General features: G+C 36.1%; 1 protein-coding gene across 1 annotated transcript in view; it reads left to right on the top strand.

Moving 5' to 3' along the window:
- The first annotated feature begins 345 nt into the window (after window positions 1-345).
- Window positions 346-13482, top strand: part of LOC106707252 — a 96627-nt gene continuing 83490 nt past the window's right edge. Inside the window, exon 1 of the mRNA XM_045683295.1 lies at window positions 346-1529. Coding sequence (XP_045539251.1) covers window positions 393-1529 — 1137 coding nt within the window. The 5' untranslated portion in view covers window positions 346-392. The remainder of the gene's footprint in view (window positions 1530-13482) is intronic.

Genomic DNA, 13482 nt, shown 5'->3' with positions numbered 1-13482 from the left:
GATTAAACGCTAGTTACTGTGATGATAGAACAGTGTAAATAAACAACAATAGCTAATACTTATTATTTAAAATCCTTACGCCATTAATTGTAAATAATTTCAATAAAACAATTAATAAAATAATCTGGAAGTTACTTAAGTTCAATTATCTATTAATGAACCAACTTAATTACGGAATATTTAACCTTTTTATTGAGATAATATATCTGTGCAATAAAGTTAACAAATGAAAACCTAAAATCAAAAAGTAAATTCGCGCATCGTGTTGGTAAATAGATCGTTCGAAAACATACGATGGCGCAAGAAATCTTTATCAGTCGTTATCACAGAGATAATGTTGTCGCGATAGCCAGTCGACAACGCGCCGCGGGCTCACGACCACGCCACCCGCCATGGATAAAGAGAGGAAGTTCATCGCAAAAAGAACTGATGTGCTGAGAAAACTCAACGCAGAAAGTCTCCAGCTCATCGAAAGAGGTCTACTCGGTGACTTACCTGATAAACTCAAACCTCCTCCTTTAGTACCTGTCAGAGGACAATCCACAGAAGTAGCAGTCGCTAAACCTTCCAGTCTACTATCCTCCTGCTTGCCTGTCCCTGATTCGCCGAAACCACAATCGGACGATGACGTCTCGCCACTCAAAAAGACATTCAGTTTCCGAGATAAATTCTCTCGAATAAGCTTCTTAAAGAAAGATAAAGAAAAAGGCAAATGGAAAAACGAAGAAGATGACACTGATCCAAATATACATCAGGATAAAGAACAAGAATACAAGTCGAGTAAGCGGTTTTGGTTCTTTCGGAATAAAGAGTTAATGGAGAAGAAAAAGCAGCACAGACCTATTTATAAAAGAAGTAAGAGTTTTGAATTTCTTCCACGTGCGATAGAAGAGGAATCAGAAGACAGTGTTAAGAATTCGCTGACTAAGAACCAATCATATGCGTTTGGAAGTAGCGATACTACGGTGGACCCCTGGTCATCTATCGAAAGTCTGGAATATCATTCCAACGTGTACTACGATAATGACGACTCCGTATTCTTGAAGAGTATCAAAGAATTTCCTTCGGAGTCTTCTAATAACAATTCAAGTATATCAAATGCAACTTCAGCATCTAGCGGACTGGTCGTAAACATCATGAAAGGCAAATCAATGCAGGATTTATTGGACGAGTTCGAGAAAACAGTGGACATGTTCAGTGAGAATTACACGAGTGATTGTGAACCGTACACGAAAACAAATGAAGAATTGAGTGTGAAAGAGAAAAGATTGAGTTCATCGTTGAGCAACCTGCCTTCACAGAAAGTGATGGTGACAAAAGTGAATCAAATCAGTGATGATTTCAAAGCGGAGCTATCGAAGTTATTAAGTGTGAAAAATGTGAGTGGTGCAAGGAATGTGAGAAGGGGATCTGTCACCGATTGGTTCGTTCTAGAAGATAAAAATACCTCTTTTGCCGAACAAAATAAGTACAGAAGAGCGCAGAAGAAGCCGACGCAGAGGGTCAGAAGGATCAGTTCCACTAAATATGTAAGTATTTTGATATCTTTTGTTTATTAGCGTATTGTAATATCTAGGTTAGCATAAATTGGGCTATCGTACATGCAATATAATTTACGTACATATGTCTAGAACGAGGCGTAATCTTTATGCGGATTTTACATCAAAAAATCCAATATTTTGATTTTAGAAAACTCGCTTTCCTAGTTTTTAACTGACACTCTAAATTATTTCATTATAAACTTGAGAGAATGGAATCAATTTATTGTGTGTATTTTTAGCAAAGACTTTCGTGAATTTTTTTGGCGTATCACAGGCGCATTGACCACTCTGACAAACTGAGATGAGATAATGTGTTTGTGAAGGACTTAACCGACATGACAGGCAAGGATTAAACCCTATCTTATGTTAGACAGATATTTCCGTTTATATTATCTAAGTACAATCTGAGATTGTCTAGCAGTTGCTAAATTTAGATGTAACTTATTACGTTATTGTTTAATATACTGACCTAAGTTCTAGAAAAAAAACTTGAGAGGTGTCAAGGGACACCCGGATGGAATGAAGTTCCTTTCGATTAATTAATGAAGGAACCAATGTTTATTCTATGAATAAAAAACTTAAGTCTTCACGAGAAGTACATTTAATTTCTATGAATTCTCGTTATATATTGTCACGTCGTTGCCATGGTAACTATAGCAAAAAGTGTCGTGACAACTTTTCGTAAGAATTTTTTCCGTCTAGCCCCCTTTCACAACGCGCGATAAGGAACTTCGTTCCAAAAAAAATCTCGTTCAGTGACAGTAAGACAAGACTTTCATTGCAATCTATTAAAATGGGGTCTAAAGTAATTTGCTAGTTACCTGATAAACAATTCTAAGCACGCCTAACATAGCTTATATACGGGTTATATCTCTCCTTATCAGCCTGTGATAAGGTAGGAGGTGCCTGGCTGAATGTATCTATGTGCAAGGTGTACTTGAGATCGTTACGATAAATATATTAGTGTGGAACACTTGATGCTGTTAAATAATTTTTCGTATTGACTGTATTATACGCTTGTACATTTATCTCACGTTTTCAACGAAGGAAAGCATAATAACACAGCCTGCATGTATTTACTATTTAGGAGGAAATTCAAAATAGATGTTAGTCAATCCGCACTGAGCTAGCGTGTTCTTACCTCTAAGAGAAGGCTCGTCGTATGACAATAATTTCGTTAGTGGCAACCTATGGTGGCAACCTATGTTGTCAACGGCATTATTTACAATATCTATGTCGCGTGATACTTACTACGCTATTATAACATGATGTCTGCATATTAAAGTACATTGTATTTGCAGCAATTAGTTGCTATTAATAGTGAATTAGTTGCGGGCTGATGCCGCGCATCGCCGGGTGGCCAGAGAAAGCGAGCAAGTGCGTGTAAAATTATAGAGCCGTTGTACGCCCTTGATAATCGACCTAGTACACCTATTGATGTATTCTGTAGGTCTCTATACGCAAATAGGATGGTATATTTATATTTTCCTGCAATATGTTAAAAACACTATTTGTTAATTGAAGAGCGTCGGAACGAAAACCGATAAATAACATTGTTTTTTTAAATGGAAAAGTGTGACAATATGGCCAAGTCTATGGTTCACAACCATAATAAAATCCTTATAAAAAAAACTTTAAAATGTGATAATGAAAATATAAATTGAATCATAACTCAATTGTTAATTTCGGTTCAGTTGTTTAGGCTACAGGAAACAGGAGGTCATTACAAATGTTAATAAAAATAACGCGGATAAGTAAAATTGAATCACGAGATTCAATATAAATTTCGGTGATTATGAACCATAGACGGGAAACTTCATACATCATACAAAAGGTAATCTTCGAAAGTTTAAACGTCTTCTAAATACGAGGACAACTGTGGACGCACGTGTGTCCGGGATGTACGCACAATGCACGTGCATTGTTACACTCAGGATACATTACATGCGAAAGCGGTAGCCGGTAGCAACAGCTGAAAAGTAGAGAATATTTGTAATACACTCGTGTTAACACATATAGTTGTCTCTTTTTATTCAAGAAGAATGAAAGAGATGACTGTATGATTTATTCAGGTGTTTCGAGAGTGTAATTATAAATGCATTATGATAAGTTATAGATAAATTTAAGCTTTGGTTTTAAGTTTCGTAAGAAACGGAATCTTTACCACGATTAGTCTGAGAACTGCTTCCATGGCTAATTTAAATGCCGAAACATCGGGACACATACATTTTTAACAGTGGTAGACGCCAGCAACAACAACATCAGTTGCACGAATTGGCCAACTCGCCCGGTAAAATACCACGAACACACAGAAGACTGGCGTGAAGTCGAAGTAATTCCGCGTTTCGTCTGATGAGTGTGATGCCGGAGGCCTAATTTTAGTCCTCTTTCCCTTCCCACCTTTTTCTTATAAGGAAAGGATGGGAAGGGGAGGTGGATTTGATGGAGGAGGAGATGCATTGGAAGATTAAATATTCTCTTTTTGTGCGTTTCCTCCTTCATAGATTGAGGATAGGCAACGCATTCGCAATTGCGAATGTCTATGGGCAGCGGTCGCTTCGCCATTTCGGCGAATTCATGTGGCCGCTTGCTCGTTTGCCACATTGTAAAAAAAATCGGGAGCTTAAACAGGCTAGTAGTGACAAGAATCCCATTTCTAACAAACATTTTGATATACTACGTAATGTAGTCGAGAATGTTTCCTATCACAATGTACAATTTCGGTGAAATTTAATTCGACCCTCAGATTGCAGTTAGTTCGAAAACTAGTCATAGCAATTTACAAGTTACATTATAACTCTTATGATAGTCTTCTATAAGTTATCGATCGTACGTGGGAAGTGAATTTAATTATTCGATTGTTGTTTTTAAGATGTATGATCACACAAGACAACTACTGCAGTACTTTCACTGCCTTTCAATCGACTACAATCTTACTAATATTATATAAATGCCAATGTTTAGATGGATAGATGGATGTATGTTTGTTTGAAGGTATCTCTGGAACCGCTCAAAGGATCTTGATGAAATTTGGCACAGATGTAGAACATAGTCTGGAAGAACACATAGGCTATTTATTATGTTTTTTTAATACCGCGCGGACGGAATCGCAGGCGACAACTAGTAGTGAATAAAGTAAAGATTACTTATATCATAAATAAACAGTATTTGAAACAAAGTGCCATGCGTTGCGCAAGCACGAGATAAACTTTTTTATTTTTTTAAGCATAAATATTTTCTGGGGTTCGAAGAATGCTGTAGAAAAATTTCATCAAAGTGATTAAATAAAGATTTCGGGGACAAACATACTGAAAATTTTATATATAGGTATTAATAACAACACTAAACATAAGTTAATTATACATTTTGTATCATAATCGCTTAAGGGTGTTAGTGTATCGTCTATCTAATGGCCAGGTAAGCGGCGCTGCGTCGCTCGTGATTGCGCACCTCAATGAATTTAATGCATTTCTTTATTACTTATTGGTATTAAAAAAGAAAACACCAACCGTTACGAAATAGATAATGTTATAGAACTATCCAATATTAAGGCCACGGAAGGAGACCAGGAGCGAGGGGTAACCTCATTCCAAGTAGACCGACGAATTAGTTCGTACGACGGGAATTCGTTGGATGCAGAAGGCGGTGGACCGCTTACTGTGGAAGGTACTGGGAAAGGCCTATGCCCAGCAGTGGGCAGATAAACGATGATTATGATCCAATATTCAGGACAATTCAAAAGGGCCAAAACACAATTGTAACACTCAACTATTTATATTTGTTGATAGAAAAGACACTATACAACATTTACCTTTGGTTTTTGAGACGAAAAACTCCGTAGATCTCATCATTCTTGTCATATTTCATAAAACAGATAATGTTTTAAACGAGAATTTTGGGCTCGGAAACCTACGGTAAATATACCTTAGCAGTCATTCAGTGTAGACTTGACCAACAAACTCTGAGTACCGTAATGGTTATGAGAGTTCGAGTATTTAAGTAAAGCTAAAAGTTTAAGCATTCTTTTTTTATCAACATTTTTGTAAGAATGTTGGCAGATGTTGCATTCCATTAAATGTCAATATAACGGTTCGTTTGGCTCAGTTTGGATGTAAACATGTATTCGGATATTACTGGCATTTTTGTAATAAGCAAACTCTCATATATTTATTCTTTATTTTCCCTTTAAAATAATTAGAAGTAATTACAGTTTAATTAAGAAGCACAAATCAAAATTTTATATATCTCTTGTGGCTTGCTCCCGACTTCGTTCGCTCGGAATTAAAAAAAACTTAACAAATCGCCTATGTGTTCTTCCAGACTATGTGCTACATCTGTGTCAGTTGTTCCGTTCCCGAGATACATTCAAACAAATATCCATCCATCCATCAAAACATTTGCATCTATATATAAAAGAAAGTCGTGTTAGTTACACTATTTATAACTCAAGATCGGTCGAACTGATTTAGCTGAAAATTTATGGGGAGATAGCTTAGAACTAGGAGACGGACATAGGAACTTTTTTATCTTGTGTGCATTTTTTTTATTCCACGCGAACGAAGTCGCGGGTAAAAGCTAGTTTATAATATTAGTAAGATGTTAAAATACCAAATTAAAAATAGATAATAAGATTTCAAAGTGATATCGATATCTTTCACCCTACGATAAGCAGCTTGTTTTCTATTTCGATGGAAAATATTTGTAAGTTTTCAGTATCCTTGACTTTCACACGGTTTTACATCAAAATAAACCAATAGAATAAGTATTATGTAATTTGCATATAAAATGTAATGCTTCTAACACTACGTAGTTAAAAAAAGCATTCTATTTCAATCCAACGTTGTTATAATCTTACTAATATTAAAAATGCGAATGATTAGATGGATGCTTGTTTAAAGGTATCTCCGGAAAGGTTGAACGGACCTTGAAATTTCGCACAGAAGTAAAGCATTGTATGGAAGAACACATAGGCTACTTATTGTTTTTTTTGCTGCGCGGACGGAGTTGCGGTCGACGGTCGCGGTCGTTAAATACGTTAAAATTAAAAATGACTAAATAAAATTTAAAATACAATTTCAAAACAGTCTAGCTGTATAATTTTGGCTTTTGTTTTGTTTTCATTTAAAAAAGGTTAAATAACAATATTTTTTTTTACTGAAAATTCAACACACCTTAATAAAATTTTGAGTATTTTACACCTGGTAATAACAGAGGTGACTGGCCTTTTGGCATCTTGCTGTTATCAATGACAGGTAACAAAGATAATCTTAACTCATATGATTTAAACATATTACTAGCTATCGTCAGTGACTTCGTCTGCGCGGAATTAAAAAAAACATAATAAGTAGCCTATGTGTTCTTGCAGACTATGTTCTATGTCTATGCCAAATTTCAGTGAGTTCAGCAGTTCTGGAGATACCTTCAAACAAACATCCATCTATCCATCGAAACATTCGCATTTATAATATTAGTAAGATGATGCAATATTAATATATCTTAGCCCTCTTGTATACGAATTTCATTTATTCTAGAAGTTCCTAGAACATTTGCAAGTCTCATTATAACAGGACTGGTTCAAAGGAAGCTCGACAAGTGACTGTTGCTACGGTTTCTTTAATTGGTATTACTCGTAATAGGACATAAACGTCACGGCTGGACGTCGACCAGACAGCATTGCGTCAACCATATTATACAAATACTTTGTATTTTCGCATTTAAAGTATGGTAATGTTTTTTGCAGATACTAACTTATCTATCTGGTGGCCATTAAGTTAAACTAAATATCAATCAATCATAAACACCTCCTACCAATATCAAATCATGAGATCCTAGTCAAAATGTAACTGTCTTATTTTATGTACCATATTCTATACTTAAGAAGGTCGTACATATTTTGTGACTGCTCGAGTATAAGGGCATAAGTCATTCTAAATTATGACAGCACACTAGCGACCCCCTGTCTACGTTAAAAATATGTAATAAGTTCCTTGTCGTGTTGTACCTATTATCTCATGATTTTTCTTATACTATTTATCAGGGTTCCAGTCATTCGATTTGTACGAGACGAAATGAGAGGCGTTAATCTATATATATAAAAGAAAGTCGTGTTAGTTACACCATTTATAACTCAAGAACGGCTGAATCGATATGACTGAAAATTGGTGGGCAGGTAGCTTAGAACCAGGAAACGGACATAAGATAATTTTTACCCCGTTTTCTATTTATTATTCCGCGCGGACGGAGTCGCGGGTAAAAGCTAGTATATTAAAAATAATATATTAATAATGCATATGTAATAAGTATTACTTATGTAAATAGAATTACATAAGTTTACATATAAGTCTTGTTTAATACAATTATTAAAGGACGTTGTCTTATTTATACGTATAAAACTATTGTAGTGACATATAGAGGTTATAGGAGATATGTAATACGTAGTTGAGAAAAAACCGACGTGGTACTGGCATGTATAAATTGCAGATCCTTTGGAGTGCGTAAAAAAATATTGATGATGGATCTAAAAGAATATAAAAGATGGTTCCGTATTTTTTTAAACATAAATAGATGAATTTATCATAAATTAATTCAGAACTAATTTTTCATTTACGATTATCATCTTACTAATATTATAAATGCGAAAGTTTGGATGAATGGATGGATGTTTGTTTGAAGGTATCTCCGGAACGGCTCACCGGATCTTGATGAAATTTGGCATAGATGTAGAACATAGTCTGGAAAAACACATAGGTATTATTACTTTATTTTTATTCCGCACAGACGGGGTCGCGGGTGACAGCTAGTATTTACATAATATTGAGATATGATAGTCGACTATTTAACACTTTTTTTCTACAAAGGTTGGCATAAATAAAATATTCTATCCACGGATCCCTAACTCGTAATCCGATGCCCTGGGACTCAGTACCCGCATGTCAGGTTACATCAAGCGTCCGCTACTTTTTGTGCCCTCCCAACAGCTTGCACAACAAACTAGCCTTTATAATATTCCTGTTTTAATAATGTTAAGGTTCATTATTCCTTTTTCATCTAATGTTAAAGATCTTTATGGGAATTGTCAACTTTGTTCTTAAATGTTCTGCTAGAGCTACTGTAGCTTGACAAATATGATAGTTACTAGTTCAACGGAAGTATCGAATAACTAGTTTTATGTAATTTGATTCATTAAAATTTTAAAACAAAGTCGTAGTAAAACAGAAATTAAGTTTAAGTTTTAATCAATAGTGAAAAAATAAGATGAGATTTTGTGTAAATTGTTAGAAATAAGAAGCTGGTTGACAATAAATAAATATATAATTAAAAACTACGTTAATAAATGACTGACTGATGAAAGTAGGAAGTAGAGATTCATCTCTGACGAGTTAATAATGAGGGTGACAGCGCGTCCAATATGGCGGTTGTTTCCCGCCATTTCTCAGCGACGATCTTGTACCAGGCAATCATAAACGTATTAGTACATTCCTGAGGTGTTACAACACTTTATGAAACCATTACACCCTGCTCAGGTTATTATGCAACTTTATTGATCATCTTATATCGTGAAAGACTTTCTCATTACAGATTATGAAAAGTTAAAAAGATGTATTTTCTAAACCAGAAATGTCACATAGACAAACTGCATGTAATACGACGTTCACTTGTTTATTTAATTTCGTCGTTGGATTGAAATTTATTGTCTGCCTGTTATTACAGTGAAACTTGGTTAAGTGGGACCTGGATAAATGAGAAACCTCCATAACTGGAACTCATGCTGAGGTCCCAACACTTTGGCACTGAATTACCTCTGTTAGTGGGACGAGGTAAACCTCTATGTCTGGGATTTGTTCTTTCGATTTATCATCATAGTTACCTCTATAACTGAGACAGCGAGTAAATTTTATATGCATAAACCTCTGTAACTGAGATAACATTGTTTGTTTACTCATTCTTATTCTACCCACAAATTCCACACGTAATTCCAAGTAAAAAATAAATAAAATAAAATAGCCTTTTATTCAGATTAGCTTACAAAGAAAATGTTACAGTCACAAAGTTTAATAAAATTATTTTCTGCAGCTATCTGTTTGCCTATCGGCAAAGGCCTCCTCCAACATATTTACTCTTTTCAATTTTGTGCAACTTCCTTCACATTACAACACTACTCTTTTTCAAATAAGGTATTTCTTAGTTATATATTTTATGTTTTTCTATATTTGTTATATTTTAATAATTCCTTATAAATGAATGATGGAGGGTCGTGGTCTTGTATTCCCCACGATGACCAGTCGGCTTGGGGAATATTTTTTTGTTTTTTTTTTCCTAGTTTTAGTTTTAGTTTTATTTTTCTTTTCTTTTCCGTTTACCGGTTATATGTTGCTATGTTAGAGTTAACGAGTTTGATCGGGATCTCATTACATCGAAGGCATTTTTCCTATTAGTTTTGATGAAATTCAAAGTTTCTTGCTTTTTATTTTGTACTTTTGTATGCGATTGGGGTGACGTCGATAGTTCTCTTTTTCTTTTTTCAGTGTTGATGTTTGCTTCCTTAACAATTAATTGGTCGTATTTTATGTAAACTTTGTTTCCCTTTTTCTTTTCTTCTTGCAGTTTTGGTAGTAAAGCCTTCCTCTTATCTAAAACTTCTTTTGTGTAATCCTCTTGTACATAAACCTTCTTTAAGCTCTTTTTGTTCTTCATGATTTCATCCTTTTTCCATCCGTTTATTAAAGAACACAATACGGGTCTCGGTTTATTTACCACTTTATTTTTTCCTAAGCGGAATAATCTATTTACCTCATTTTCTTCCAAAATCATATTTAAGTCGCTTTTAAAAACCTTTTGAATGGTTTGAAACAGTTCTGAAGTTGATTTTTCATCCTCATCAAGTCCAAAAATAACGATATTGTTGCTTTTCTTTTCTCTTTTTAGATATTCTACCTCTTTTTCTAGTTTGCTGATTTGTTGCCTAAATTTTTCATTTTCTTTAATAATCGGAGTTAGTTTTTCCTCTATTCTATCCATTATAGTTTTAGTAATAGATTCTCTTAGTTCAATTGTCTGTTTTTGCATTTCCATCTTCATTTGATCGAATAGCATTTGAAACTGTATATCCATGTTATAAGTTTAATTATGGTAGAATTTGTAGAAAGTATTTTATATATTTTTATGGCAAATTATATTCTATGTCCTGGTAACACTGAAATCAATGCTTGACTGACAGATTGACAGTTTAACTTTATCTGTTGCTTATGTGTCAAATAGACTTAAATCAAATCAACAAATGTGGGTAGTTATGTAACTTATAGCCACCATATTTCTAATCGTAAATGTAGGTAGTATTCTAACCTTTATTAGCGAAATATTCTTTGAGCTTCACTTTACTAGCAATTTTTGAAGGAAATCCAAAATGTATTTCTTCTTAGTCTTTCGATACACTGAATTTTTGATTCTAATCACTTTAATAACAAAACGTTACTTGGAAGTATTTTTAATCGGCAATTTATTTCGGATAGAAATCACCGCGGTATTGACACTTTGACGTCCGGAAACGGAATCTTCGGAATTCCAAGTACGTAAGTACAAATTTTGAGCTTCAATTACCTTCAGTTTTAGTTTCGCTTTACTATCATACAGATGTTTATTTGAAAAATGTCAAACTGAAATAACTGAAATAACCTGAAATAACCTGTATTCTCACCTCTATCAATGGAACCCTTTGTAAATGAGACAGATATTTATTTATACCTGTATATCTGAGACACTGGGTAAGTGGAATACCTCTATAAGTGAAACGACATTGCAGGTCCCTTGATGTCTCACTTAACCAGGTTTCACTGTAGTTACTTTGTTTACAATTTGTAACTGAAAACCAACTCGACACCGGATTACTCGTACGACACGTGTCGGCTAAGCTGAGCCACTCTGTACTTCTTGATGGAAATTGATATATGATGTAAAGATATAGTTACATACATTAAATGACACAGCGAAGTGTAGGTCAAACACAAGTCTGGAAATGCATTTACGCACCCCTACGCCGGGCTGTGCAATGGCGTAGGGAGTGTGGGACTCGCCGGCCGCAGAAGGCGACCGGAATACCCACTAAAACCAGACTGCCCTCTGACGCGTTACGGCGGGGCCACGGGAAACGCGTTAGCTTACTTCCGTGACCCCGCCTGCGTTTGGCCCTAAGGGGCCCTCAATTTTGAGGCGTGGGGAGAAGGGCAGCAGCAAATTGCCGCCTCCTTCTCCCCACTCTTCTGCGCCGGAGCGGGGGCGCTAGGGGATCCCCTTCGCGCTCCCGCTCCCTCTCCTCCTTCTGCGATATGACAGTTTCGCAGAAGGAGGAGACCGCGTTCCAAGACCTCTCACTTCCCAACATGGCGCGCACGACGCCGGGAAGTGAGAGGTCGCCGCCTATCGCCGCCACCAGGGTGCGGCGCTCTTCTGTCCAAGCGCAGCACACTTCAAGTGTGTGCTGCGCCGTATCCTCATCGGCGCCGCACCCGTGGCAGCGCATCGTCTCTTCCCTTCCGATCCGACACAGGTACCGTCCGAAACAGCCATGTCCGGACAGCACCTGTGTCAGTCGGAAGGTAAGGGAGCCGTGGCTCCTCCCACACCACTCCGGGAGCTGTGGGCGTATGGCCTCTATGGTGCGCACGCCATATTGGGCGTGCGCTAGGCCACTCGCCCAGAGCTCCACGGTCGTCTTTCTCCTCGCCTCCCGGGCGCGGGAGAGCTCCTCTGGAGAACACGTACATCCTAGCTTAAGAACCTACAACACTGGTTTGGAAGTACCTGTTCGCTTTTCAGAGCCGTGGTTTCAAGTGTGCAAGTTGCCGTAATCGTCGACCTTCGAAAGGATATGACATTAAAAGAAGAAGATAGACATGGAGTTGTATCAAGTTACGACTTAGGGACCTTCAAGAAAAGAGCGTATACCTTCCTTAAAGGTCGGCAACGGCAACGCATCTGCGATTCCTCTGGCGTTGTGGATGTCCATGGGCGTCGGATCAAATAACTTTAGGCGGTCCGTTGCTCGTTTGCTCCCTTCTCCTATAAAAACAATGATTTATGTATTTATTTAAATAATGTTAGGAAATGTAATAACACTACATCTGCAATTGAAGAGGATAAATTTTATTATCTGTGATATCTTATCACAAAAGTCACATCTGATTACATCAATTTCACATCTGCTATGTACAGTTATACACAAAATTTCAAAAAAAAAATATAAAAATTGCAAAGACAAATACTTCACGACTGTATTGTTTTAATAAAGTAAAAAGTTATTATTTTCCATAACCAATATAATCATTATCTACCTAATTTCTGTCTTTGACATGTCTATGTTGTATATCACAGTATATCTTTTATACATCTCTATCATCCGTCACATAATCTATCTATATATAAAATTCTCGTGTCACAGTTTTCGTTCCCGTACTCCTCCGAAACGGCTTCACCGATTCTCATGAAATTTTGTGAGCATATTCAGTAGGTCTGAGAATCGGCCAACATCTATTTTTCTTTTTTTTTTTTTAACTGCGCGCGGATGGAGTCGCGGGCGATAGCTAGTCCATCTATAAATTTGTCGGCATTTCTCTACTCTTGTAGCCATCCAAATCAATTCGCTAGAAAATTTTCTGATTTGAACGTGAAATTTTATCAGCGTAGTTATAAAATTAACTTAGCAGTATTTTATGTCCGATAAAAGAATAGCATTGAAGTGCTCTCAATATTTTTGAAGAATGAAGAAGGCATTGTTTAAACATTTTTGTAATGTGCGAATATTAAGTAAAAACAATTTTAATTGTAATTAACTTCAATGTAGCGTTGTGTAATTACTTTTCAAATTATATTTACGATCATTTTGTAATTAAAAAGATTTACGTAAGATAATAAATGTTACATAATGTTTGGGCCGTGTGTGCCCGTA

This window comes from Papilio machaon, chromosome 21, assembly GCF_912999745.1.
Source record: "Papilio machaon chromosome 21, ilPapMach1.1, whole genome shotgun sequence".
NCBI lineage: Eukaryota > Metazoa > Arthropoda > Insecta > Lepidoptera > Papilionidae > Papilio > Papilio machaon.
This window is presented reverse-complemented; position numbering and strand designations above follow the sequence as displayed.